The sequence below is a fragment of the Salvelinus fontinalis genome, chromosome 2 (genome assembly GCF_029448725.1).
Source record: "Salvelinus fontinalis isolate EN_2023a chromosome 2, ASM2944872v1, whole genome shotgun sequence".
NCBI classification, from domain to species: Eukaryota; Metazoa; Chordata; class Actinopteri; order Salmoniformes; family Salmonidae; genus Salvelinus; species Salvelinus fontinalis.
In genome coordinates, this window is record NC_074666.1 from 39,140,722 (window position 1) to 39,166,510 (window position 25,789).

At 42.2% G+C, this 25,789-nt stretch overlaps 1 protein-coding gene across 2 annotated transcripts in view; it reads left to right on the forward strand.

Annotated features, from left to right (window-relative positions):
* The window catches only part of LOC129818429 (syntaxin-1A), a 52,392-nt gene extending 26,804 nt beyond the window's left edge, over nucleotides 1–25,588 (forward strand). The window contains exons 4-10 of one of the 2 annotated variants that reach the window (XM_055874296.1): nucleotides 2,061–2,135; nucleotides 5,542–5,615; nucleotides 5,753–5,861; nucleotides 23,118–23,191; nucleotides 23,409–23,546; nucleotides 23,722–23,832; nucleotides 24,051–25,196. In XM_055874296.1, coding sequence (XP_055730271.1) covers nucleotides 2,061–2,135; nucleotides 5,542–5,615; nucleotides 5,753–5,861; nucleotides 23,118–23,191; nucleotides 23,409–23,546; nucleotides 23,722–23,832; nucleotides 24,051–24,164 — 695 coding nt within the window. In that variant the 3' untranslated portion in view covers nucleotides 24,165–25,196. The other variant, XM_055874288.1, reaches the window with a different exon arrangement.
* Nucleotides 25,589–25,789: the final 201 nt, after the last annotated feature.

Below are 25,789 nucleotides of genomic sequence, written 5' to 3' on the forward strand. Positions count from 1 at the left end.
CATATAAAATGGAGGTAATACTGCTGATCACCTCTCTCTAGTCTATAGTCATTCTTTTGTTTTCAGTTAGAGGCCCTAATCCATTTGTGTCAAACATACGGGAGGGGTTGAGTTAAATAAATATCGTTCTTTTTTTAAGGGAACACAATCTCAATTGTCATTGAAATGACTAAAAACGAATAGAAACTGTAGAAATGATCATGGATCTACATGAATACTTCATTCACCCGACCAGCTTGCTAACAGTAATCGAAAAGAATTCTAGACAGTCAGGGAGCATCGAAAATTCCAAAAGTGACAGTGTGGCCTTTGGGGCAAAATTAGTTTGACACCACTGCCCTGATCGATAGGGCAGTTACTACCCTAGCGCTACACAGAGAGAGAAGCATGGGTTCAGTTATTTGATGATATGACGATTTTGGCTAGATTTCTTCCAACTTATTGTCTCGTCATGTCGTTTGGATGCATCTAAGCCTTAACACGTCTATGTGCTCCCAGGTCACTGTCAAAGTAGAGGAAGAACCCTGCATCATTAATGCAGGTTAGAGAAGACCTTTGCCCCCATTAAAGTGCAGCCGACAGTGACACAAACAAGCTCCTCGTCTGCAACAGATGAACTTGACCTCCGTGTTTGGTCACACACTCAGCCTACCTTCGTTGTCAGGGTTACAGCAGGCAGAAATTAGTTGTCAGCGCCCCATTTTTCTCCCCAATTTGGATCTTGTCTCATCGCTGCAACTCCCCAATGGGCTCGGGAGGAGAAGGTTGAGTCATGCTTGCTCTGAAACATGACCCGCATAAACCTCGCTTAACACAATACCCGCTTAACCCGGAAGCCAGCCGCACCAATGTGTCGAAGGAAACACTGTTAAACTGACGACTGAGGTCAGCCTGCAGGTGACCGGCCCGCCACAAGGGGTCGCTAGAGCACGATGAGCCAAGTAAAGCCCCCCCAGGCCAAACCCTCCCTTAACCCGGAAGATGCTGGGCCAATTGTGCACCACCCTATGGGACTCCCGATCACGGCCTGTTGTGATACAGCCCGGGTTCAACCCGGGTCTGTAATGACGCCCCTAGCACTGCAGTGCCTTAGACTGCTGCGCCACTCAGGAGGCCCTTGCTGCTGCATTCTGATCAGATGCATGATTAGCGAGAAGAGACAGTGTTCCTCACACATACCATAACAGAGACTGTTTTATGCACGCACACATGCAAACACACACACCCACGCCCACTGAAGACAGAGCTGTCTTGGAGCCACAGGGAGCCTCTTATGTGAATGTCTCTCCTCTCAGCCTCTAGAAGAGAGAATAAAATATCCAAACGGGGGTTGAGTCTGATTTCTAAAAATCAGGAGGACTACAAGGAGTGTACAGTATATAAAGAACAGAGCTACACTAACAAGCTATTGTGGGGTCTAGTGATGGTTTTGGGGCTATCACTCTCCTGTTCATAATTGGTGAGTGGCTGTGGCTGCCTTCCTCTTACTCCAGACATTAATTTTATGAGGAATAAAAACAGAAAAGGAGCTTTACCCACACCGAGCTGAAAACACAGGATATATGAGAGAAACGTGTAGGAACTCAAACCAACATGTTACTTTCACCTATCCAGTCATTCTAGATCATTAGGGTAAGGATATGAGGACAGGGATCCACTTGTTTTGACTGTTGAGACCTAGCCCAAAGTTGTATATGGGGCTTAGAAGTAGGGTGAAATTACCATATCTCTGTGTGGGTGGTGTGGTCTGTGCAGCCCACTGAGAAGATGACTGATGCTGGGAGCTGGCTGATGTGGGACAGGACAGGAACAGGAACTAGGTCATCACCACCAAAGCATCCCTGATCTTCCATTTGATGTATTATTTTGGTTTATTTAGGAATCTTTTACCCCTCTCAGGAAGATGTATTAGTTTAAAGCATTTCAGCATCTGGTGATATGGCTGGGGTGTTTTGATGTTATTTTCTTTGCTTGAAGAAACAGAAATGTTCTCGCTGTTGCAATCGTGTTGATTTTGTTGGATAAAATTGATTTAATATTTTTTTTTCCTCTATCAACAGAAACGAAGGCAGAGCTGGAGCAGCTGATGACAGACATAAAGAAGTTTGCGAACAAAGTGCGCTCCAAGTTAAAAAGTATGTTGCAAACACACTTCCCCCTCTACGCTAAATAATGTTGCTGCCTTTGGCCAGATTCTCTTAAAAAATTAACCAGGGCCTCGTTTCCTAGTTACTTCAGCATTAGGATGATTGTACCAGATGCATTGTTCTTTACTAGCCAACTTTTCAAGTGTTACCCAAACAAGCATGTAGAGAGAATGAACAAGCATGTTCATTGGCTAAGTGCGTTGTTAGACCATGTGTCGATACTGATAGGATTGAAAGAAAAGCAGCGCTGCTCTCGGATCAGCTTTCTCCATTCAAATTTTACCTTAATATTATATTTCACAATACTGACAATGGATCTACTAAGCTGTATGGAATTGTTTTAAGAAAGTCATACCAAGGATAATTTTGCCATTTGATTTAGAATTGTCAAGTTCTGACCTTAGTTCTTTTGTATTTTCTTTGTCTTAGTATGGTCAGGGCGTGAGTTGGGTGGGTTATCTATGTTTTGTGTTTCTATGTTGGGTTTTTCGTTTAGCCTGATATGGTTCTCAATCAGAGGCAGGTGTTAGTCATTGTCTCTGATTGGGAACCATATTTAGGTAGCCTGTTTTCTGTTGTGTTTTGTGGGTGGTTGTCTTCCGTGTTTGTGTGTTCCACACGGAACTGTTTCGGTTTTCTTATCTATTCACTTTGTTATTTTTGTATTGTTGTCGTGTTCAGTATTATTAAATATAATGGACACTTACCACGCTGCGCATTGGTCCGACCTTTCTTACTCCTCGTCAGATGAGGAGGACGAATTCTGTTAAAAGAATTTTATATAGAAAAAAGTTTGGTCTTACTGCTATTAGGCCATACAATAGCATTGAATAACAGATTCATTACATAAAACAACAGATAGTCCTGCCCAAAAAAATCTAAAGGAAGTTTGTTCTTAAGTGTCTGTCCAATATCTGAGAGATATATAAGATAGATCAGGAACCATTTAAAAAGTTTTTACAATTTTTTTTTATTAAATTTTTTACATGTGTTTAACACCTTATTTTTTTTACCCCTGATCTGACCACCTGTTAGCCTACCCATTGTTACATAATGAAAGGTGTGAACCTATAATAGGCGGTTTCCCTGGTTGAGTTGATGAGTTGATTGACAGATGTAGGCCTACTGTACAACGATAAACTTTCTTCCACTGTGGATGTTCGTTTACATTTTTTAGTTGGGTTATGTATATTTTGTCAATATACATACTGAACAAAAATATAAACGCAACATGTAGAGTGTTGGTCCCCCATGTTTCATGAGCTGAAATAAAATTTTCCAGAAATGTTTCTCAAATTTTGTGCACACATTTGTTTTCATCGCTGTTAGTGAGTATTTTCCCTTTGCCAAGATAATCCATCCACCTGACAGGTGTGGCATATCAATAATCTGATTAAACAGCATGCTCATTACATAGATGCACCTGGTGCTGGGACAATAAAAGGCCACTCTAAAATGGGCTGTTTTGTCACAATACAATGCCTCAAGTTGAGGGAGCGTGTAATTGGCATGCTGACTTCAGAAATGTCCACCAGAGCTTTTGCCAGAGAATTTGTTCATTTCTCTACCATAAGCCACCTCCAACGTCGTTTTAGAGAATTTGGCAGTACGTCCAACCAGCCTCACAACCGCAGACCACGTGTGACCACACCAGCCCAGGACCTCTACATCCGGCTTCTTCACCTACGGGATAGTCTGAGACCAGCCACCCGGACAGCTGATGAAACTGAGGAATGTATTTCTGTCTCTGATAAAACCCTTTTGTGATGGAAAAACTAATTCTGATTGGCTGGACCTGGCTCCCCAGTGGGTGGGCCTGGCTCCCAAGTGGGTGGGCCTATGCCCTCCCATGGCTGTGCCCCTGCCCAGTCATGTGAAATCCATTGATTGGAGCCTAATTTATTTATTTCAATTGACTGATTTCCTTATGAACTGTAACTCAGTAAAATTGTTGCATTTTGCATTTATATATTTTTTTATATAGTTCAGTATAGTTCTGGTCTTTGGTGTGGATTGAAAGCATGTATTGTGTGACTTTTTAATATTTTATTTCTTAAAGCTGTCAAGATGTTTTATGTATTTGAGCCTATCCAAAGACGATTTTGTTGAGCTGAGACAATTTTCTTTGTGTAAATTATCAGACGATTCATTTTACTTCTTGAAAACATTGAAATAAACACATTTGATTTGAATTAACTTGTGGGCCTAATGTAGACTTAGACTGGTCACTATTTGGCCCAGCGCTGGGCATGAACTTACGAGGCTTGGAGCACGCTGCTTAGACCCGTGCCCTACGGCAGTTCACAATGCTCTAGCAAGCACTAAGAATACTATGAAAACTGATGATACATAGGCGTGTCGTTTTATAGCCCTAACCTTAACCACTCTGAATTAAAGTCTAAACTCTTAACCTTTTAAGTTGTTTCTGTTTTAAGCCTGTAACCACATGGAATTAATGTGTCAATAGACTTTCACAGAGAGGAAGAGAGACGCCCAACTCGGCGGAAAATCTGACTCCCTCCAGCAGAGGGTGTTAAAAAAAATTTTTTTTTACATTTCACCCACCAAGCAAGGTGTTTTTGTTTGGAGGTCAATGAGAGAATATCGAATTTGGTCAACAACAAATGAATGGACTACGTCTCCCATTGTTAGGGCTAAGAGACATGTATCTTGTCAGAATAGCCATAATCTTTGCCGTTCACCCATGAGTCAAAGGGCAGTGTGCCGGATTCGAACCCATGCCAACACTGGCATATGTGTGTCAGGGTCAGTGGCTGTAACTGCTGGAACACACAGGTGTTGATTCTGCCTATTGCTTGACTTCAACATATAATAAAACAGTTGATCTAAAACAACAGATTTTCCATAATGAAAAATACATCTACCCCCTACAAATATGTAAATGTTTTATAATCCACATAAGAATACACAAGAGCTGCGCTGAAGCCTGCATTTAGCCAACATAAATTTCAATGTACATTAGGTACGGTACTGCATTTTATATACAAACACCACTTCCAGCTGCCCACTGGCGGCGATTCTAAATATTTATTCAGATGTTAAAATCATCCTGCTGCAAGATTATTTTACTCCTGCGGCAAAAGGGGTCAAATGAAGCTCTAACGATGCATTTTGGCTGCTCTATGAGTGGTCTGGATCACTCGTATCTGGATCACTCGTAGATGTGCATGGGTTTCAAGAGCCACGTTACTAACAAAGGCTCTGGGAAACACCTTGGCTACTCAAGATCCATCGTAAGAAGGTTCTAACGATGATCTTAACGCTACGAAGGCTCTGGGAAACGAGGCCCAGGTTCTTCATTAATTAGACCTTCTGAATAAATGCTACTGGTAATGGTAGATTAATTCTCCTTCTCGCTCTCTGTTCCCTACAGGCATTGAACAGTCCATAGAGCATGAGGAGGCTTTAAGCAGGTCGTCTGCAGATCTGAGGATACGTAAGACACAGGTGGGTTATGCTATATATAGCAGGGACTTTCAAATCGGAGTCTGTAGTTTTCAGGATTGGAGTTGCCATCCCTGCTGTGCTGTGTAACTCTAGTCTAGTGAATTGTGGAAAACTCATCCTGCATCATTTCCTACCAGCATTCCACGTTGTCACGGAAGTTTGTGGAGGTGATGTCGGAGTATAATGCCACGCAGTCGGACTACCGGGAACGCTGCAAGGGCCGCATCCAAAGACAACTGGAGATTAGTGAGTGTGCTCTGTGTGTGTTCCTGATATTCTCTTATCAGGAATTGTGATATGATGTTGGACATGATTGCATTACAGAGTACATAGTTACACACCGAATAAATGGGTTGATTTGGTTTTATTACCCCCGTCCAACATTTTGTTTGTCTATTTTTAACACTGTTTCCACAACACATTTATTTTATGCATTCTTAATAGTGGCTCGGATTCCTAATGTTTGGTTGAGGTGTAGATGTGTATGCTAATTTATTAGCATATATTTATGTAGAATGCATCTGTTCACATGCATAATTCAAGGCCGCGTTTCATGAGTAATGGAAGACAGGTAGATCATGTAAAATTTAGGGCTGTGTAGTCAACTTTGATCAGGACAACCCATTGGTGACCCGCGCGCGCGTGTGTTTTGCAAATGTGTATGTATGTATGTGTGTGTGTGTGTGTGTGTGTGTGTGTGTTTCACAGGAGGTTGATGGAACCTTAATTGGGTAGGATGGGATCGTAGCAATGACTAGAGCGGAATCAGTGGAATGGTATAAAATACATCAAACACATGGTTTGATGCCATTCCATTCGCTCTGTTTCAGCCATTATTTTGAGCTGTCCTCTCCTCGGCAGCCTCTACTGGTGTGGTTTGCATAATGAGGGATTTGAGAATCGCCTCATGTTTCAAGACTCTCTTTAAATTGTTCCATCTGTTAGAGCCTTGGTGTTTCTGGAAGAGGTGTGTGAGAGTGACTGGGAAATCAAGCCAATTCTTGAGATATTGATCCGGTTAATTTAAAAAGCCATCATGGGAATAGCAGTAAACAAGGTGAGGAGGCCACCGACGTCATTCCAATCTTCTATTTTAATATCCTTTTAAAAATTATTTCTCCACTCACTCATGCAGTTTAGACTGCGTTTAATAAACCTTGAAGCGATCATCGAAACAGTTTTCCGGTTTTCTCTGGAGGTGTGTGTGTGTGTGGCACTGTAATTTCAGCTTCAGATGACGGTAGTGAGGAGATAACACCCTTAGGGGTTTATTGAGCAGAATATAATATAAACACTGAAGTCACTCAGGCTGGAAGCAAATGACGTGAGGCAGAATGGGGAAAGATTGACTCTGAAGTGATTAGAGATGTAGAGACAAGCTCCTCTTGGGTTCTCCAACAAGTTTCACTATTGGAGAAGTGTGGGGATACCAAAATAGCTTCTTGTGGTTAGATGATTCTTATTTTTCTTGGTCCTTCATCATCTAAAACTCTTACATTAGCATCATGGTGTTATGGCTTATGCTTTTTGCCGCCATACATGAACGTGTATTGATATTTACAACTCCATATGAATCCAACTGTCAACATGGGTTTGTTCATTTGTCTCAAGAAGTCATGCAATTGCTAGCCTGTGTTTCAAGCCTGCTCCTGGAAAAAGCATGACATCCTTTTAATTAAGTTTAATTGACCGTTTCAAACAAGGAATATGTAGATGAAAATCAAAGGGACTCCCCCTCGCAGGTTGAGGTTGATTAAACAGGCATGTGTGCCAGCTTCTCTGACTTGCCTGTCTAAATCCCCAGCCTTCCACAAGGTGTGTGTGTGTGTGTGTGTGTGTGTGTTTTCATGGTTCCCAGGTGAGCTGCAGGTGTGTTGCAGCCAGGAAGTGCTAGCAGCGCTAAGTCAATATTGAACCAGGCGGAGCATCACACACAACAGAAATCCTGCAGCTGAACCTCCACACATATACACACTGTACAGTCATACACAGCCATAAAGCATTATACATAGCTATAGAGTGTTATACACAGTCGTAAAGCATTATACATAGCTATAGAGTGTTATACACAGTCGTAAAGCATTATACATAGCTATAGAGTGTTATACACAGTCGTAAAGCATTATACATAGCTATAGAGTGTTATACACAGTCATAAAGCATTATACAGAGCTATAGAGTGTTATACACAGCCGTAAAGCAGTATACATAGCTATAGAGTGTTATACACAGTCGTAAAGCATTATACATAGCAATAGAGTGTTATACACAGCCGTAAAGCATTATACATAGCAATAGAGTGGTATACACAGCCGTAAAGCATTATACATAGCAATAGAGTGTTATACACAGTCATAAAGCATTATACATAGCTATAGGGTATTATACATAGCTATAGGGTGTTATACACAGCCGTAAAGCATTATACATAGCTATAGTGTTATACACAGTCGTAAAGCATTATACATAGCTATAGTGTTATGCACAGTCGTAAAGCATTATACATAGCTATAGAGTGTTATACACAGACATAAAGCATTATACATAGCTATAGAGTGTTATACACAGCCATAAAGCCTTATACATAGCTATAGTGTTATACACAGCCGTAAAGCATTATACATAGCTATAGTGTTATGCACAGTCGTAAAGCATTATACATAGCTATAGAGTGTTATACACAGCCATAAAGCCTTATACATAGCTATAGAGTGTTATACACAGTCATAAAGCATTATACATAGCCATAGTGTTATACACATCTCACGGGTCTCTTTCCAAAAATTGAGAGAGACGTCCTAGTCAAATAATAATTAAATACTGTTGAGGATCGAAGGGAGCGTTATCAACAATTGTAAGACATCATACCAAGCCATAGATTGTTGTACAGTCAGTGTTTATGCATAGTCTACAGGGGTTTACACTTTGTTGATACCCACAAATACAAGATTCTCTATGGCTGTCAAATCGACCTTAGCTCTATTTGCATCGTCACTACCACATTGTCTGCTATCCAGTGTCATGTGAGGCAGTGTGGGAATCTACCATTTACTTGTGAGTGGGAGGCTGACTAGGCTAGGGGATGAGATGAGGAGGTGGTGTTGATAGCCCTGGGTCCCCGCAGAGTGGAGAGAGAGAATGAGGGGGTGGAACAAGGGTTAGCCTCGGTGAACCGATCCATAGTGGAAGTGTGCATTAACAAATGTACACGTGTATTTACACACACACACACACACACATACATATACTGTACATACACACATACACACAACACAATGCAAAAAATGTCGTCTAAGCGTGGGTAAGCACTAGCCGTGTCCTGATTGGGAGCTGGGTTGCCACATCGATGTTACTTTTGTCGTTGCCAATCCCGAATAAGTCAATCATGACACTCACTCCTCTCAATGGCAATTAGTGAAAGGGCACACTCATTAATTTAGCTGGACCAAGAGGTTATGCCATGCAGATTAACATGTTGAAAAATATATAATACTGTCAATACCTGCTACCTCTAACCAACCAAGGTTTCCAAATTGACAAATGTGAGACATGTGAGAGTTATTCAGCTTCTCTTGAAGGAGTGCCTACACACAGCCCTGAACCCAAAAAGGGAGAGGAAAGAGAGAGGGACTGTTACTGGGTGTGGCTGAGGTTGGATGGATTTAGAAGTGGGAGGACAGAAGGACACTTGGATGGAGGCAGACGTCTGTTTTCAGGGTGTTATGTCTATGTGTGTATGTGTGCTTGCACAAGTGTGTGTACATGTGTCTTTGTACGCATGTGTGTAGCCATCGCATGTTGTGGCCTTTTTTGTCACTAGCTGCAATGCTAAATCCTCACAGGGTCGGTCACTAAGGTTACAGACTTGAAATATCAGTTTCCTCCTGGATGGAAGAGTGGATTAGGCCCTCCTATTGCCAACTGCTGTCACGAGATAGCCCCAACACATCTCTGTGTTTTGCTAGCAGGCACTTTTCATTGGATAGCTGTAGAAAGACAGGGAAGCAATGTTGCGTGTGCATGCTTTATTTCAAATAGTAATGGTGTTAACAATCTGTAATTCAACCATGATGGAACTCTACAACAGGTTTCTATGGATTCTTGTTTGGATGAATTCAATCACTAAGACACATTTACTGAGTGAAACAAAAAAGTCCATACTGTATTAATCAAATATGGTCTGTGTAATTCATTTGGGCGGTAGCCTAGAGATTAGAGACGTGGACCAGTTCAAGCCTTGGGCCGGACTAAACACAAAAATGGGAATGCAACTGAACTGGCAGCTAGAAGGCTGCTGGTCTCTAATGTACCATCTCCAGTTGTTGCCCTTGAGCAAGGCACTTAACTACACACAATTACTATCCATCCAGGGGCTGTGTGTGTGTGTGTGTGTGTGTGTGTGTGTGTGTGTGTGTGTGTGTGTGTGTGTGTGTGTGTGTGTGTGTGTGTGTGTGTGTGTGTGTGTGTGTGTGTGTGTGTGTGTGTTGGGAAGGGCAGAAGACCAATATCAGTTTTAACCAATGGACAATAAAATTGTATTCTATTCTGTAAGGAATATATAGGGTGTCCAATCAAAATCTGTTGACCAATGGGTAAATAATCCTGGTCAAAATTAGGGGCGACTAAATCAATGGAGGCCAGAGAAGAACATTTGAAAGAAAATCTGGGAAATAGCATTGCGTCAGCTAGGCTGGATGCTGTGCGAGAATTTATGCTAACTGACAAGTTTACCATTGAAGTTGTACTTTCATCTCAAATCTGGAGGATATAGAACAATGTAGAGGTAAGATATATAAGGATTTTGAGACATGATATGTAGTATTTTCATGTTTTAGTATACACTGTTCATATTAGATCAATTACAATTTCATTTGGCACATGCGCCGAATACAACAAGTGTAGACCTTACCGTGAAATGCTTACTTACAAGCCCTGAACCAACAATGCCGTTTTAAGAAAAATAAGAGTTAAAGCGAAGTTGCTGTTATTTTTCAAAGACTTCATACAAAAATAAGCGTATCTCTGTGAAATATTGTGGTGGGATTATTGTAATGAAAAGGAGAGACTTTAAGATTTCTTCAAAACAATCAAACTTTATTATTGAATTACTGTAGTAATGGAGCTGGGGCCGGATTCACAAAACCTTAAGAAGAAATGTATTCTTAACTGCCATGTTTTCCTTAACTATAGACTTAAGAAGAAAGTTAGGCACAGTTGCTATTCCTCAATAAAGTTATTGTAAATGTTCTTAAGGTTTTTCCTAAGTTTCTTCATTAGAAAAAAATTAAGAAATGGGATTCGTGAAAATAATGCTTTAAGATTTCTTCTTGGAAATGTACAAACTTTAGGACAGCTAAACCCTTGTCTTGAGACGAATGGATACGTCTGTAAACATGAATGATTTCTTGCACCACAGACACAGTTGGCTACCGGATATTTAAATACAGCAAGAAAACAAATTAAACGTGCATTATCTAGCTAGCTAGTAAATAACAATATATTACAATATTCTAGAAGTGTTAAATAGCTAGCGTAATCTCGTCAATTTGCAAAGAAGAACTTGGCTAATTTAGCTAACGTTAACGTCGTTAGCTATGTTGTTGGCTACGTCGGGACGCGTTGGCTAGCTAAGGTAGCTACCTAATTTACCGGTTGCGCAGTCCCTCTACCACCTCTCCTATCATGGACGACACCTTCTCCTCCAGCTGGTCCACATTAATGGTCTCTCAGTTCCCTTCTTCTTAGCAGCCGACTTGATGTCGGACCACTTTTTTTTTACGGCGTCACTGTCCATTGCCATACCCCCGACGACAGAGACAGAGTCGGACACTCGCCCATCCTCTCTTTTTGGTGTCTGCAGTGACCCCGCAGTTATCAAGTCTCCCCAACAGCAACCTTTTCCTGGCTGATATTTCCTCCACCATCACTTCAAGCTCTTGTTTGCTGAAGTTTTTATTGCGCTTTCCTTTGTTATCCATTTTTGATGTTGATGTACAGTAGCTAACGTTAGTCTGGCTATAATGTGTGAAAAATCACGTTTTTTTTTGTGTATAAGGGGTTCGCGAGCCAACTAAAACATTTTTATTCTCGAGACATAAAACAAAAAAATAAATGTAATAAAATGTAAGAGGCCCATCCTCAGTAGCACACACCCAGATGAGCATTCTAACAACCCCTTATTCTGTTACATAAAACATCCGTTTGATGCAATAACAGCATTATAACATAATCTTGTAATTTCCATCATAATGTCAACGGAGCACTGAGCGTACTGCAAGCTTTTTATTTCCAAAGCCTTTTACATTTAATTCAGCTAATTTTGCTATTTGTAACCCTTGGAAACAACTTGGAAGACAACGACCACAAAATGTAAAATCCTCAAAAGTTTTGGCGTGAAAGTTGCACCGCTTTTTATCGGATGTATTAGGTTATGAAACCTACTTTTGGGATATAATGTTAATTATAAACTGGATGGTTCGAACCCTGAATGCTAATTGGCTGATAGCTGTGGTATAGCAGACCGTATACCACGGGTATGACAAAACATTTATTTTTACTGCTCTAATTACGTTGATAACCAGTTTATAATAGCAATAAGGCTCCTCGTGGGTTTGTGAAATATGGCCAATATACCACGGCTATGTGCTGTGTTAAAGCACTAAGAACAACCCTTAGCCGTGGTATGTTGGCCATTTACCACATCCCCTTGTGCCTTATTGCTTAATGTTACAGTACATGACCAAAAGTTTGTGGACATCCATTCAAATGAGTGGATTCAGCTATTTCAGCCACACCCGTTGCTGACAGGTGTATAAAATCGAGAACACAGCCATGCAATCTCCATAGACAAACATTGTCAGTAGAATGGCCAGTACTGAAGAGCTCCGTGACTTTCAACGTGGCACCGTCATAGGATGCCACCTTTCCAACAAGTTAGTTTGTCAAATTTCTGCTCTGCTAGAGCTGCCCCTGTCAACTGTAAGTGCTGTTATTGTGTAGTGGAAAGGTCTAGGAGCAATAGCAGCTCAGCCGCGAAGTGGTAGGCCACACAAGCTCACAGAACGGGACCGGCAAGTGCTGAAGCGTGTAGAGCGCCAAAATCATCTGTCCTCGTTTGCAACACTCACTACTGAGTTCCAAACTTTCTCTGAAAGCAACATCAGCAAAATAACTGTTCGTCTGGAGCTTAATGAAATGGGTTTCCATGGCCAAGCAGCCACACACAAGCATAAGATCACCATGCTCAATGCCAAGCATCGGCTGCAGTGGTGTAAAGTTTGCCGCCATTGGACTGTGGAGCAGTGGAAACGCGCTCCCTGGATTGTTGAATCACGCTTCACCATCTGGCAGTGCGACGGACAAATCTGGGTTTGGTGGATGCCAGGAGAACCCTACCTACCTGAATGCATAGTGCCAACTGTAAAGTTTGGTGGAGGAATAATGGTCTTGGGCTGTTTTTCATGGTTCATGCTCCTTAGTTCCAGTAAAGAGTAATCTTAACTCTACAGGATACAATGACATTCTAGACGATTCTGTGCTTCCAACTTTGTGGTAACAGTTTGAGGAAGGCCCTTTCCTGTTTCAGCATGACAATTCCCCCGTGCACAAAGTGAGGTCCATACAGAAATGGTTTGTTGAAATTGATGTGGAAGAACTTGACTGGCCTGCACAGAGCCCTGACCTCAAACCCACTAATGCTCTTGTGGTTGAATGTTCACGTCTAGTTGCAAGCCTTCCCAGAAGAGTGGAGGCTTTTATTATCAGCAAAGGGGGTACCAACTCCATTTTAATGCCCATTTATTTATTTATTTATTTTATTTAACCTTTATTTAACCAGGTAGGCAAATTGAGAACACGTTCTCATTTACAATTGCGACCTGGCCAAGATAAAGCAAAGCAGTTCGACACATACAACAACACATAGTTACACATGGAGTAAAAACAAACATATAATACAGTGAAAAAGATAAAAAAATAAGTCTATATACAATGTGAGCAAGTGAAGTGAGATAAGGGAGGTGAAGGCAAACAGATATATGTATAAATAAATAAAAATATAAAAAGGCCATGGAGGCGAAGTGAGTACAACACAGCAAGTAAAATAAAAACTAAAAAAAACACTGGAATGGTTGGTTTGCATTGGAAGAAAGTGCAAAGTAGAGACAGAAATAATGGGGTGCAAAGGAGCAAAATAAATTAATAAATAAATACAGTAGGTAAAGAGGTAGTTGTTTGGGCTAAATTGTAGATGGGTTATGTACAGGTGCAGTAATCTATGAGCTGCTCTGACAGCTGGTGCTTAAAGCTAGTGAGGGAGATAGGTGTTTCCAGTTTCAGAGATTTTTGTAGTTCGTTCCAGTCATTGGCAGCAGAGAACTGGAAGGAGAGGCGTCCAAAGGAAGAATTGGTTTTGGGGGTGACTAGAGAGATATACCTGCTGGAGCGCGTGCTACGGGTAGGTGCTGCTATGGTGACCAGCGAGCTGAGATAAGGGGGGACTTTACCTAGCAGGGTCTTGTAGATGACCTGGAACCAATGGGTTTGGCGACGAGTATGAAGCGAGGGCCAGCCAACGAGAGTGTACAGGTCGCAGTGGTGGGTAGTATATGGGGCTTTGGTGACAAAACGGATGGCACTGTGATAGACTGCATCCAATTTATTGAGTAGGGTTTTGGAGGCTATTTTGTAAATGACATCACCGAAGTCGAGGATTGGTAGGATGGTCAGTTTTACAAGGGTATGTTTGGCAGCATGAGTAAAGGATGCTTTGTTGCGGAATAGGAAGCCAATTCTAGATTTGACTTTGGATTGGAGATGTTTGATGTGGGTCTGGAAGGAGAGTTTACAGTCTAACCAGACACCTAGGTATTTGTAGTTGTCCACATATTCTAAGTCAGAGCCGTCCAAAGTAGTGATGTTGGACAGGCGGGCAGGAGCAGGCAGCGATCGGTTGAAGAGCATGCATTTGGTTTTACTTGTATTTAAGAGCAGTTGGAGGCCACGGAAGGAGAGTTGTATGGCATTGAAGCTCGCCTGGAGGGTTGTTAACACAGTGTCAAAAGAAGGGCCAGAAGTATACAGAATAGTGTCGTCTGCGTAGAGGTGGATCAGAGAATCACCAGCAGCAAGAGCGACATCATTGATGTAAACAGAGAAGAGAGTCGGTCCAAGAATTGAACCCTGTGGCACCCCCATAGAGACTGCCAGAGGCCCGGACAACAGACCCTCCGATTTGACACACTGAACTCTATCAGAGAAGTAGTTGGTGAACCAGGCGAGGCAATCATTAGAGAAACCAAGGCTGTCGAGTCTGCCAATGAGGATGTGGTGATTGACAGAGTCAAAAGCCTTGGCCAGGTCAATGAATACGGCTGCACAGTATTGTTTCCTATCGATGGCGGTTACGATATCGTTTATGACCTTGAGCGTGGCTGAGGTGCACCCATGACCAGCTCTGAAACCAGATTGCATAGCGGAGAAGGTGTGGTGTGATTCGAAATGGTCGGTAATCTGTTTGTTGACTTGGCTTTCGAAGACCTTAGAAAGGCAGGGTAGGATAGATATAGGTCTGTAGCAGTTAGGGTCAAGGGTGTCCCCCCCTTTGAAGAGGGGGATAACCGCAGCTGCTTTCCAATCTTTGGGGATCTCAGACGACACGAAAGAGAGGTTGAAGAGGCTAGTAATAGGGGTGGCAACAATTTCAGCAGATAGTTTTAGAAAGAAAGGGTCCAGATTATCTAGCCCGGCTGATTTGTAAGGGTCCAGATTTTGCAGCTCATTAAGAACATCAGCTGACTGTATTTGGGAGAAAGAGAAATGGGGAAGGCTTGGGCGAGTAGCAGAGGGGAGGGCAGTGCTGTTGTCCCGGGTAGGGGTAGCCAGGTGGAAAGCATGGCCAGCCGTAGAAAAATGCTTATTGAAATTCTCAATTATAGTGGATTTGTCGGTGGTGACAGTGTTTCCTATCTTCAGGGCGGTTGGAAGCTGGGAGGAGGTGTTCTTATTCTCCATGGACTTTACGGTGTCCCAGAACTTTTTTGAATTTGTGTTGCAGGAAGCAAATTTCTGCTTGAAAAAGCTAGCCTTGGCTGTTCTAACTGCCTGTGTATATTGGTTTCTGGCTTCCCTGAAAAGTTGCATATCACGGGGGCTGTTCGATGCTAATGCAGAACGCCATAGGATGTTTTTCTGTTGGTTAAGGGCAGTCAGGTCAGGAGAGAACCAAGGGCTATATCTGTTCCTGGTTCTAAATTTCTTGAATGGGGCATGCTTATTCAAGATGGTGAGGAAGGCATTTTTAAAAAATGACCAGGCATCCTCTACTGACGGGATGAGATCAATATCCTTCCAGGATACCCCGGCCAGGTCAATTAGGAAGGCCTGCTCGCTGAAGTGTTTCAGGGAGCGTTTGACAGTGATGAGTGGAGGTCGTTTGACCGCTGACCCATTACGGATGCAGGCAATGAGGCAGTGATCGCTGAGATCTTGGTTAAAAACAGCAGAGGTGTATTTGGAGGGCAAGTTTGTTAGGATGATATCTATGAGGGTACCCGTGTTTACGGAATTGGGGTGGTACCTGGTAGGTTCATTAATAATTTGTGTGAGATTGAGGGCATCAAGCTTAGATTGTAGGGTGGCTGGGGTGTTGAGCATGTTCAAATTTAGGTCGCCTAGCAGCACGAGCTCTGAAGATAGATGGGGGGCAATCAGTTCACATATAGTGTCCAGAGCACAGCTGGGGGCAGAGGGTGGTCTATAGCAGGCGGCAACGGTGAGAGACTTGTTTTTAGAGAGGTGGATTTTTAAAAGTAGAAGTTCAAATTGTTTGGGAACAGACCTGGATAGTATAACAGAACTCTGCAGGCAGTCTTTGCAGTAGATTGCAACACCGCCCCCTTTGGCCGTTCTATCTTGTCTGAAAATATTGTAATTGGGGATAAAAATGTCTGAATTTTTGGTGGTCTTTCTAAGCCAGGATTCAGACACGGCTAATACATCCGGGTTGGTAGAGTGTGCTAAAGCAGTGAACAAAACAAACTTAGGGAGGAGGCTCCTAATGTTAACATGCATGAAGCCAAGGCTATTACGGTTACAGAAGTCATCAAAAGAGAGCGCCTGGGGAATAGGAGTGGAGCCAGGTACTGCAGGGCCTGGATTCACCTCTACATCACCAGAGGAACAGAGGAGAAGTAGGATAATAGTACGGCTAAAAGCTATGAGAATTGGTCGCCTAGAGCTACCAGAGCAGAGAGTAAAAGGAAGTTTCTGGGGGCGATAAAATAGTTTAAAGGAATAATGTACAGACAAAGGTATGGTAGGATGTGAATACAGTGGAGGTAAACCTAGGTATTGAGTGATGATGAGAGAGATCTTGTCTCTAGAAACATCATTGAAACCAGGTGATGTCATCGCATATGTGGGTGGTGGAACTGCAGGGTTGGATATGGTATAGAGAGCAGGGCTAGAATCTCTACAGTGAAATAAGCCAATAAACACTAACCAGAACAGCAATGGACAAGGCATATTTACATTAAGGAGAGGCAAGCTTAATCGAGTGATAAATAAGGGTCCAGTGAGTAGAGGTTGGTTGGGGTCGTGGCGATCCAGACAGCTGGCCGGGTATATGGCTATCGGTAGCAGCATAGGATGGAGGTCTGTTTGTAGATACCTCGTGCGTTTCCGTCGGTAGGTTCCGTGTAGTGGGGTTTTGTTCAGATAGCAGCCGATAAGACAGCTAACGATTAGCGGGCCTCAGATGAGCGTTCAGGTAACGCCGGGACGGAGGTGCCGGTTGGATAAATCCCTCGGGCAGATAACGTCGGCAGTCAGTCGTGAAGGCCCGGTGGGGTTCCGTATCTGCAGCAGCAACAAAGAAGCGGGTCCGGATGGTGATGGAACTCCTCAGCTGGCTAGCTCCAGCATGATTTGAGTTAGCTCCGGGGTCGACGTAAGCCAATAGTCACACGGTATGCAGCTAGCTAGCTGCGAAATCAAGGTGCAAAATAGAGGCTGAGGCTGCGGTTGGAATCCGGGGAAACTGAGAGAAAAAAAGTCCCGGAATGCTCCGGTCCGAGTCGCGTTGCACTAAAGTGCCGGTAGATTATCGAGCTAGAGGAATAGCTGATGACCGCAAAACGTGGGCAGCTGAAACACCAACGCTAGCCAGCAAACCGGCTAATTTCGGGGCAGCTACAGATTAGCTTCTGGCTAGCTATCGGAGTAGCTTCTGGATTAGCTTTCAGGCTAGCTTCTGAATTAGCCCCTGGCTATCTTCCACGATGGATTTTCAGATTGAGGTGAATAGTACTTATTGTAATTGGTGAAGCGGGTTGCAGGAAAGCTTTTGCAGGAAAGCTTTTGTAGTTGAGTTCTTGGATAATAAAATAAATAAAAGATATGTGAAGAAAAGGTGTAAATATATATATATACAGGACACGACACGACAACACGGAAAAATACGTCTGAACTGCTAAGCTACCTTGGTTTTGGAATGAGATGTTCAACGAGCAGGTGTCCACATACTTTTAGCCATGTAGTGTACAGTTGAAGTCGGAAGTTTACATACTGTAAGAAAAACTTTTATGCTCATATATGCTTGAAGCCAAGATAGGCCTTTATATCTATGCATTAGCTTTTAGTAACAAAAGGCATAGCAAATGAACTTATATTACTAGTGTGTTTGCAGTATGTTGCACAACCTGCTTCTGGCATGCCATACTCATGTTTCCACATACAGCCAAGAAAACAGGAACTGGGTCAACCGCAGAGGTCTAAGGGACTTCATCTTGTGATGACATATCTGCTGATGGCTGGAAGACACACACACACACACACACCACCCACGCACATTCACACTCAAACACAGGGAACCACACACACCGCATTAATACCTAATAGAGCTTCTAGGGATCCTAATCTTATGAACATTGTGCACCCGCGGCAGTTGGGAAATTCAAAACAGACATTAAGCAAGGGACATTCTTCAACAACAATGGTGGACCAATAAGCATGGACTACGCCCGGACCAGAGCCAACTAGAGGACCAGGACTTCAAAGAATCAACCTACTTTCTGTACTGTATATAATCTGTAATCAACCTGTTTTAGGGGCTCTCTTCTTTTAGCTCACTCGGAGTTCTTAGACGGAGCCCCGCATGCGCAGTACCAAATATATTTACTCTGAATAAACTGCTGATTGTTAAACTTTAACTCCTCGTCTGAGTCGATCCTTGACCGACTCGCTCACCTGTGCACCTCACCTTTTATCAACAGAACACCTAGCCAAATACAGTTAAACTCAAGTTTTTCACAATTCCTGACATTTTAATCCAAGTAAAAAATCTCTGTCTTAGGCCAATTAGAATCACCACTTTATTTTAAGAATGTGAAATGTCAGAATAATAGTAGAGAGAATTATTTATTTCAGCTTTTATTTCTTTCATCACATTCCCAGTGAGTCAGAAGTTCACATACACTCAATTAGTATTTGGTAGCATTGCCTTTAAAATGTTTAATTTGGGTCAAACGTTTCAGGTAGCCTTCCACAAGCTTAAGTTGGGTGAATTTTGGCCCATTCCTCCTGACAGAGCTGGTGTAACTGAGTCAGGTTTGTAGGCCTCCTTACTCGCACACACTTTTTCAGTTCTGCCCACACATTTTCTATGGGATTGATGTCAGGGTTTTTTGATGGCCACTACAATACCTTGATTGTGTTGTCCTTAAGCCATTTTGCCACAACTTTGGAAGTATGCTTGGGGTCATTGTCCATTTGGAAGACCCATTTGCGACCAAGCTTTAACTTCCTGACTGATGTCTTGAGATGTTGCTTCAATATATCCACATCATTTTCCTCCCTCATGATGCCATCCATCTATTTTGTGAAGTGCACCAGTTCCTCCTGCAGCAAAGCACCCCCACAACATAATGCTGCCACCCCGTGCTTCACGGTTGGGATGGTGCTCTTCGGCTTGCAAGCCTCTTCCTTTTTCCTCCAAACAACGATGGTCATTATGGCCAAACAGTTCTATTTTTCTTTCATCAGACCAGAGGACATTTCTCCAAAAAGTACGATCTTTGTCCCCATGTGCAGTTGTAAACTGTAGTCTGGCTTTTTTATGGCGGTTTTGGAGTAGTGGCTTCTTCCTTGCTGAGCGGCCTTTCAGGTTATGTCGATATAGGACTCGTTTTACTGTGGATATAGATACTTTTGTACCTGTTTCATCCAGCATCTTCACAAGGTCCTTTACTGTTGTTCTGGGATTGATTTGCACTTTTCGCACAACAGTACGTTCATCTCTAGGAGACAGAAAGCATCTCCTTCCTGAGCGGTATGACGGCTGCGTGGTCCCATGGTGTTTATACTTGCGTACTATTGCTTGTAAAGATGAACGTAGTACCTTCAGGCATTTGGACATTTCTCCCAAGGATGAACCAGGCTTGTGGAGGTCTACAATCTTTCTTCTGAGGTCTTGGCTGATTTCTTTTGATTTTCCCATGATGTCAAGCAAAGAGGCACTGAGTTTGAAGGTAGGCCTTGAAATATATCTACAGGTACACCTCCAATTGACTCAAATTATGTCAATTAGCCTATCAGAAGCTTCTAAAGCCATGACATCATTTTCTGGTTCTAAGCTGTTTAAAGGCACAGTCAACTTAGTGTATGTAAACTTCTAACCCACTGGAATTGTGATACAGTGAATTATAAGTTAAATAATCTGTCTAAACAATTGATGGAAAATTACTTGTGTCATGCACGAAGTAGATGTCCTAACCGACTTGCCAAAATTATAGTTTGTTAACAAGACATTTGTGGAGTGGTTAAAAAACTAGTTTTAATGACTCCAACCTAAGTGTATGTAAACTTCCGACTTCAACTGTATGTTAGAGAAAGACCCCACTGAACGATTCAGAACAAATTTGTCAAGGTAAAATGTATTTTATAACATAAGGACGTGAAATGTCATCACCAAAGCACTCTGTGGGTGGATACCTTAGAATATGTTCTATGCCATTATGAATTCATATATGCTTTTATGAATGCTTAGCAAATGTTATAATGCATTTTTATGGGTGTAATAAGAGGCACCATAAACTCATTACACCCAGGTGGTTCATAGAAACTAGTACAGTACCTTGCAAAAGTTTGAAAAAAGTTAACTTGTTTCAAAAGATTTAAAAAAAGAAAAAACGGAAAGTGGTGCATGCATATTTATTCACCCCCTTTGCTATGAAGCCCCTAAATAATATCTGGTGCAACCAATTACCTTCAGAAGTCACATAGATTGCGCAGAGGTGGACTTTATTTAATTAACTAAGTGTCACATGATCTGTCACATGATCTCAGTATATATACACCTGTTCTGAAAGGCCCCACGGTCTACAACATCACTAAGCAAGGGGCACCACCAAGCAATGAAGACCAAAGTTGTGGGGAAGTACAGATCAAGTTTGTGTTATAAAAAAATATCCGAAACTTTGAACATCCCACGGAGCACCATTAAATCCCTTATATAAAAATTGAAAGAATATTGCACCACAACAAACCTGCCAAGAGAGGGCTACCCACCATAACTCATGGACCAGGCAAGGAGGGCATTGATCAGAGAGGCAATAAAGAAACCAAATATAACCCTGAAGGAGCTGCAAAGCTCCACAGCGGAGATTGGAGTATCTGTCCCTAGGACCACTTTAAGCCGTACACTCCACAGAGCTGGGCTTTACGGAAGAGTGGCCAGAAATAAAGCCGTTGTTTAAAAAAATATATATAAGCAAATACGGTTGCTGTTCGCCAAAAGGCATGTGAGACTCCCCAAACATATGGAAGAAGGTACTCTGGTCAGAAGAGACTAAAATGTAGCTTTTTGGCCATCAAGGAAAACACTATGTCTGGGACAAACCTCTCATCGCCCAGAGAACACCATCTCCCCAGTGAAGCATGGTGGTGGCAGCATCATGCTGTGGGGATGTTTTTCATCGGCAGAGACTGGGAAACTGGTCAGATTTGAAGGAATGATGGATGGCGCTAAATACAGGGACATTTTTGAGGGAAACCTGTTTCAGTCTTCCAGAGATTTGAGACTGGAACGGAGGTTCACCTTCCAGCAGGACAATAGCCCTAAGCATACTGCTAAAGCAACACTTGAGTGGTTTAAGGGGAAACATTTAAATGTCTTGGAATGACCTAGTCAAAGCCCAGACCTCAATCCAATTGAGAATCTGTGGTATGACTTAAGATTGTAAGTCCAGCAGTACACCAGCAGGAACCCATCCAACTTCAAGGAGCTGGAGCAGTTTTGCCTCAAAGAATGGGCAAAAATCCTAGTGGCTAGATGTGCCAAGCTTATAGAGACATATCCCAAGAGACTTGCAGCTGTAATTGCTGCAAAAGGTGGCTCTACAAAGTATTGACTTTGGGGGGGTGAATAATTATGTTTTTTGTCTTATTTCTTGTTTGTTTCACAATAAAAAATATTTTGCATCTTCAAAATGGTAGGCATGTTGTGTAAATAAAATTATACAAACCACCCCAAAAATCTATTTTAATTGCAGGTTTAAGGCAACAAAATAGGAAAAATGCCACGGGGGTGAATACTTTCGCAAGGCACTGTATCCATCTTTTCAGCCCCATCTTAGCTTTTTCAAACAGGAAATCTGTGGAATACTGCCTTTGAAACAGACAATGTGTCTCCCACCAGGGGCTGGGTTAGGCAGAGATAGAAACAGGCAGACAGGCAGATGAGAGACTAGCATGTGATTAATCCTACGCTGATGCCTCTCTCTCTCTCTCTCTCTCTCTCTAAATCTCGCTCTTTCTCTTTGCTCCTCGTCCTCCCAGGCTACTTGCCCGAATGGGGCTATGGGCGCCCACTCTCTGCCATCGTGATGCGTCTGTACACACAAACACACACACACACACACACACTCACTCACACAAAGACAAGTACGCACACACATGTGTTCTTGGATATACAGGACCAGTCAAAAGTTTGGACACACCTAATCATTCCACGGTTTTTCTTTATTTTGACTATTTTCTACATTGTGTAATACTAATGAAGACATCAAAACTAAGAAATAACACATATTGAATCATGTAGTAACCAAAAAAGGTTAAACAAAACAAAATATATTTGAGATTCTTCAAAGTAGCTACCCTTTGCCTTGATGACAGCTTTGCACACTCTTGGTTACTATATGTGTTATTTCATAGTTTTGATGTCTTCACTATTATTCCACAATGTAGAAAATAGTAAATATAATGACAAACCCTTGAATGAGTAGGTATGTCCAAACGTTTGACTGGTACTATATAGTACACACATAGACATATACAAAGACATACTGTATACTTGTGCATGCACACATACAGATCATCCCTGAGGATGAAAGTCCTCAGGGATGTAAAGTCTTGTATAGTCTTCTATTGTGCTGAAAATACCCAATTGCTGTTGGTTACAGGTTGGTTATTGGAGACCAACTCTATGGATTGTCTTTGTTATTGTAGCTGGTAGGAACACAACTAATGAGGAACTGGAGAGCATGCTGGAGAGTGACAACCCTGCCATCTTCACATCAGGGGTGAGTAACCACACATACACACTTACACGTAGCCTATACACAAACAAGAACATGCAAGTGTCTGAGATAATCATACACAGTACAATCATCTAGCAGATAGGCTTTCTCTGTTGGCGAGGTGTGGCATACCAACTGAGTATGCCACACCTACAAGGGGGATAACTTGTGTGTGGGTATGAGTGTGTGATAACACAAACTGTGTCTCTGTCTCTCCTAGATCATCATGGACTCCAACATCACCCAGCAGGCCATGAATGAGATTGAGACGAGACACACTGAGATCATCAAGCTGGAGAACAGCATCAGAGAACTTCACGACATGTTCATGGACATGGCCATGCTGGTGGAGAGCCAGGTAGGAGTCTATACACACTGACTGGCCAACACACAACAATGAAGACTACACACATACCAATTAGAAAACCCACGACAATGAAATCCCTCTCTTTCTGTTTCCTGCTCCGCCGTTCACCTTTCTCTCTCTCTCTCTCTTTCTCTCTCTCTCTCTCTCTTTCTCTCTCTTTTTTCAGGGGGAGATGATAGATCGTATAGAGTACAACGTGGAGCACTCAGTGGACTATGTAGAGAGGGCCGTGTCTGACACCAAGAAGGCAGTAAAGTACCAGAGTAAAGCCAGGAGGGTAAGTCAAATACTGTCAATGTGACCTGATGCGAGTGTTATCGTTAGATATGACTTAGACGCGACGTGGCATGACGTTGACGTGAGGTAAGTTAACGTGAGGTGGCTTGGTTGGCTGTGCATGTCTTTCCCAAAATAAAAGATTCAGTGAGAGATAATTGACTCAGGCCCATAGGTGTCTCTCTCTCTCTGTCTCTCTGTCTCTCTCGCTCCATTCAGTGGTTCAATGAGAAGATTGTCACACACAGCATACATTACATTGTAGATGTCTCGTCCACCCCCTTGTGTCTGAACAGACACAGTGCAGGATGGGATGGGACCCTGCTCACATAGAAGTGATGCTTGTACAGTTGTTGTCTGTGCATTGGGGAACAGTGCCTGTCCCTTCATATTGGTCACACAGCCCTCTCCCAGCTCCTAACCAGACTATACATTGGACCCACAAACACACTTTTAAAGTGAATATGTCACGTATTGACATCAATTGATCTCTATAGACCTCTGTGGAAAAAGCTACTGTTAATTTCACCTCTTCTGTTTTGCTCATCTCCAGTAGTAAATAAATCTGCATCTAGTGTTATAGGTGGGTAAATTAAACAGTCACAAATAAAGGTGCACAAACTGTTTACTTGCATTTACCCTCCACTACCATCAGCCCCTTTTCAACCCAGGCAAACCATGCATGACCTTATGTGACATGGTCTCATTGAAGTCCATGTGTCTATATACCCTCAACACTGCTGCTGTGACAGAACAGCATGAATCTCCCCAAGCCTACTGCTATCTACTGGGTTACATCTATTATTCAACTGTCTCTTCTACAAACACTGTAGAACTTACCATTAGGCACAGATCTAGGATCATCTTACTTTCACCAACTCCTGAGCATTGCTATCAGAGAGAAAATGTGAAACTGACGTAAGACCGGGTAAAGGCCGGGTAAACTTCATCAGACTCCTCCCGAATGACAGGCTGTACAATATTGCCACCACTTGGTCAGATAATAGTACAGCAGGTCAAGGTTGAGAGAAGTTGCAATTTAAACAGACAATTAAAGTATGACTCTAATACAAAGCTCATATATAGAGAATAAAACCCTATTCCAATACATTAACATACTTTCAAAATGTATCTGTTTGCCTAAGGCTGTGAAATGCTGGAGCATGTGTGTATTTCCTAGCAATGTCAGTGTGTAAGCATGCCCATGTGTGTTTTACCTGTTGCACATAACTGTGCTGTTGGCAATATGGTTAGTAGTAGTTCTGACAATAACATTTTCTTGACATTTTGGTAACGCCATTTCCCCCTCTACTCTTTCATGCTGCCTGGAATCCTTGTTTTATTTATATTGACATAATGGAATAATGGTCATGCAGAAGAAAATAATGATTATTATATGTTGTGTGGTGCTTGGTATTGTTATTGCCTCCAGTGTTGGTGGAAGTTTAGCATAGAAGACACATTATACACATATAGACACACATGCACACACACAAATAAAAGATAGACAGTGTACAGGGCAGGTGTATTCGTTATGCATGAATGTCTCTTGTAAATAATATGTGGTTCTAAACGTCTTATTGATTGTTGGATGTTGAATGTTTTACAGTGACATTTAAAATGTATTTGGGGTCTGATTGTAACCGGGAGCGGGACATTAGTGTTTTTGACAACAGTACTGTAACTCTTACATTCCAATTGAAAATAACTCTTTATTTTTTGTATGTCCAAATAAATGGCCTCTTTTGATGAGTGAAGTCAGCATTTTTTGATTGATTTGTCTGACCAATACTTCTGAACGATCTAGCTATCTATAACCAGAAAATGACATCTCCGAAAGTAAATGTGTGTGCTTGCTTGTCTTGAAGTATTTATGGTTGTGAAATCGTCATAACCCTGCCCTCTGATTGGTCCCTTCATAACATTGTCATAACCCTGCTATCAGATTGGTCCCTTCG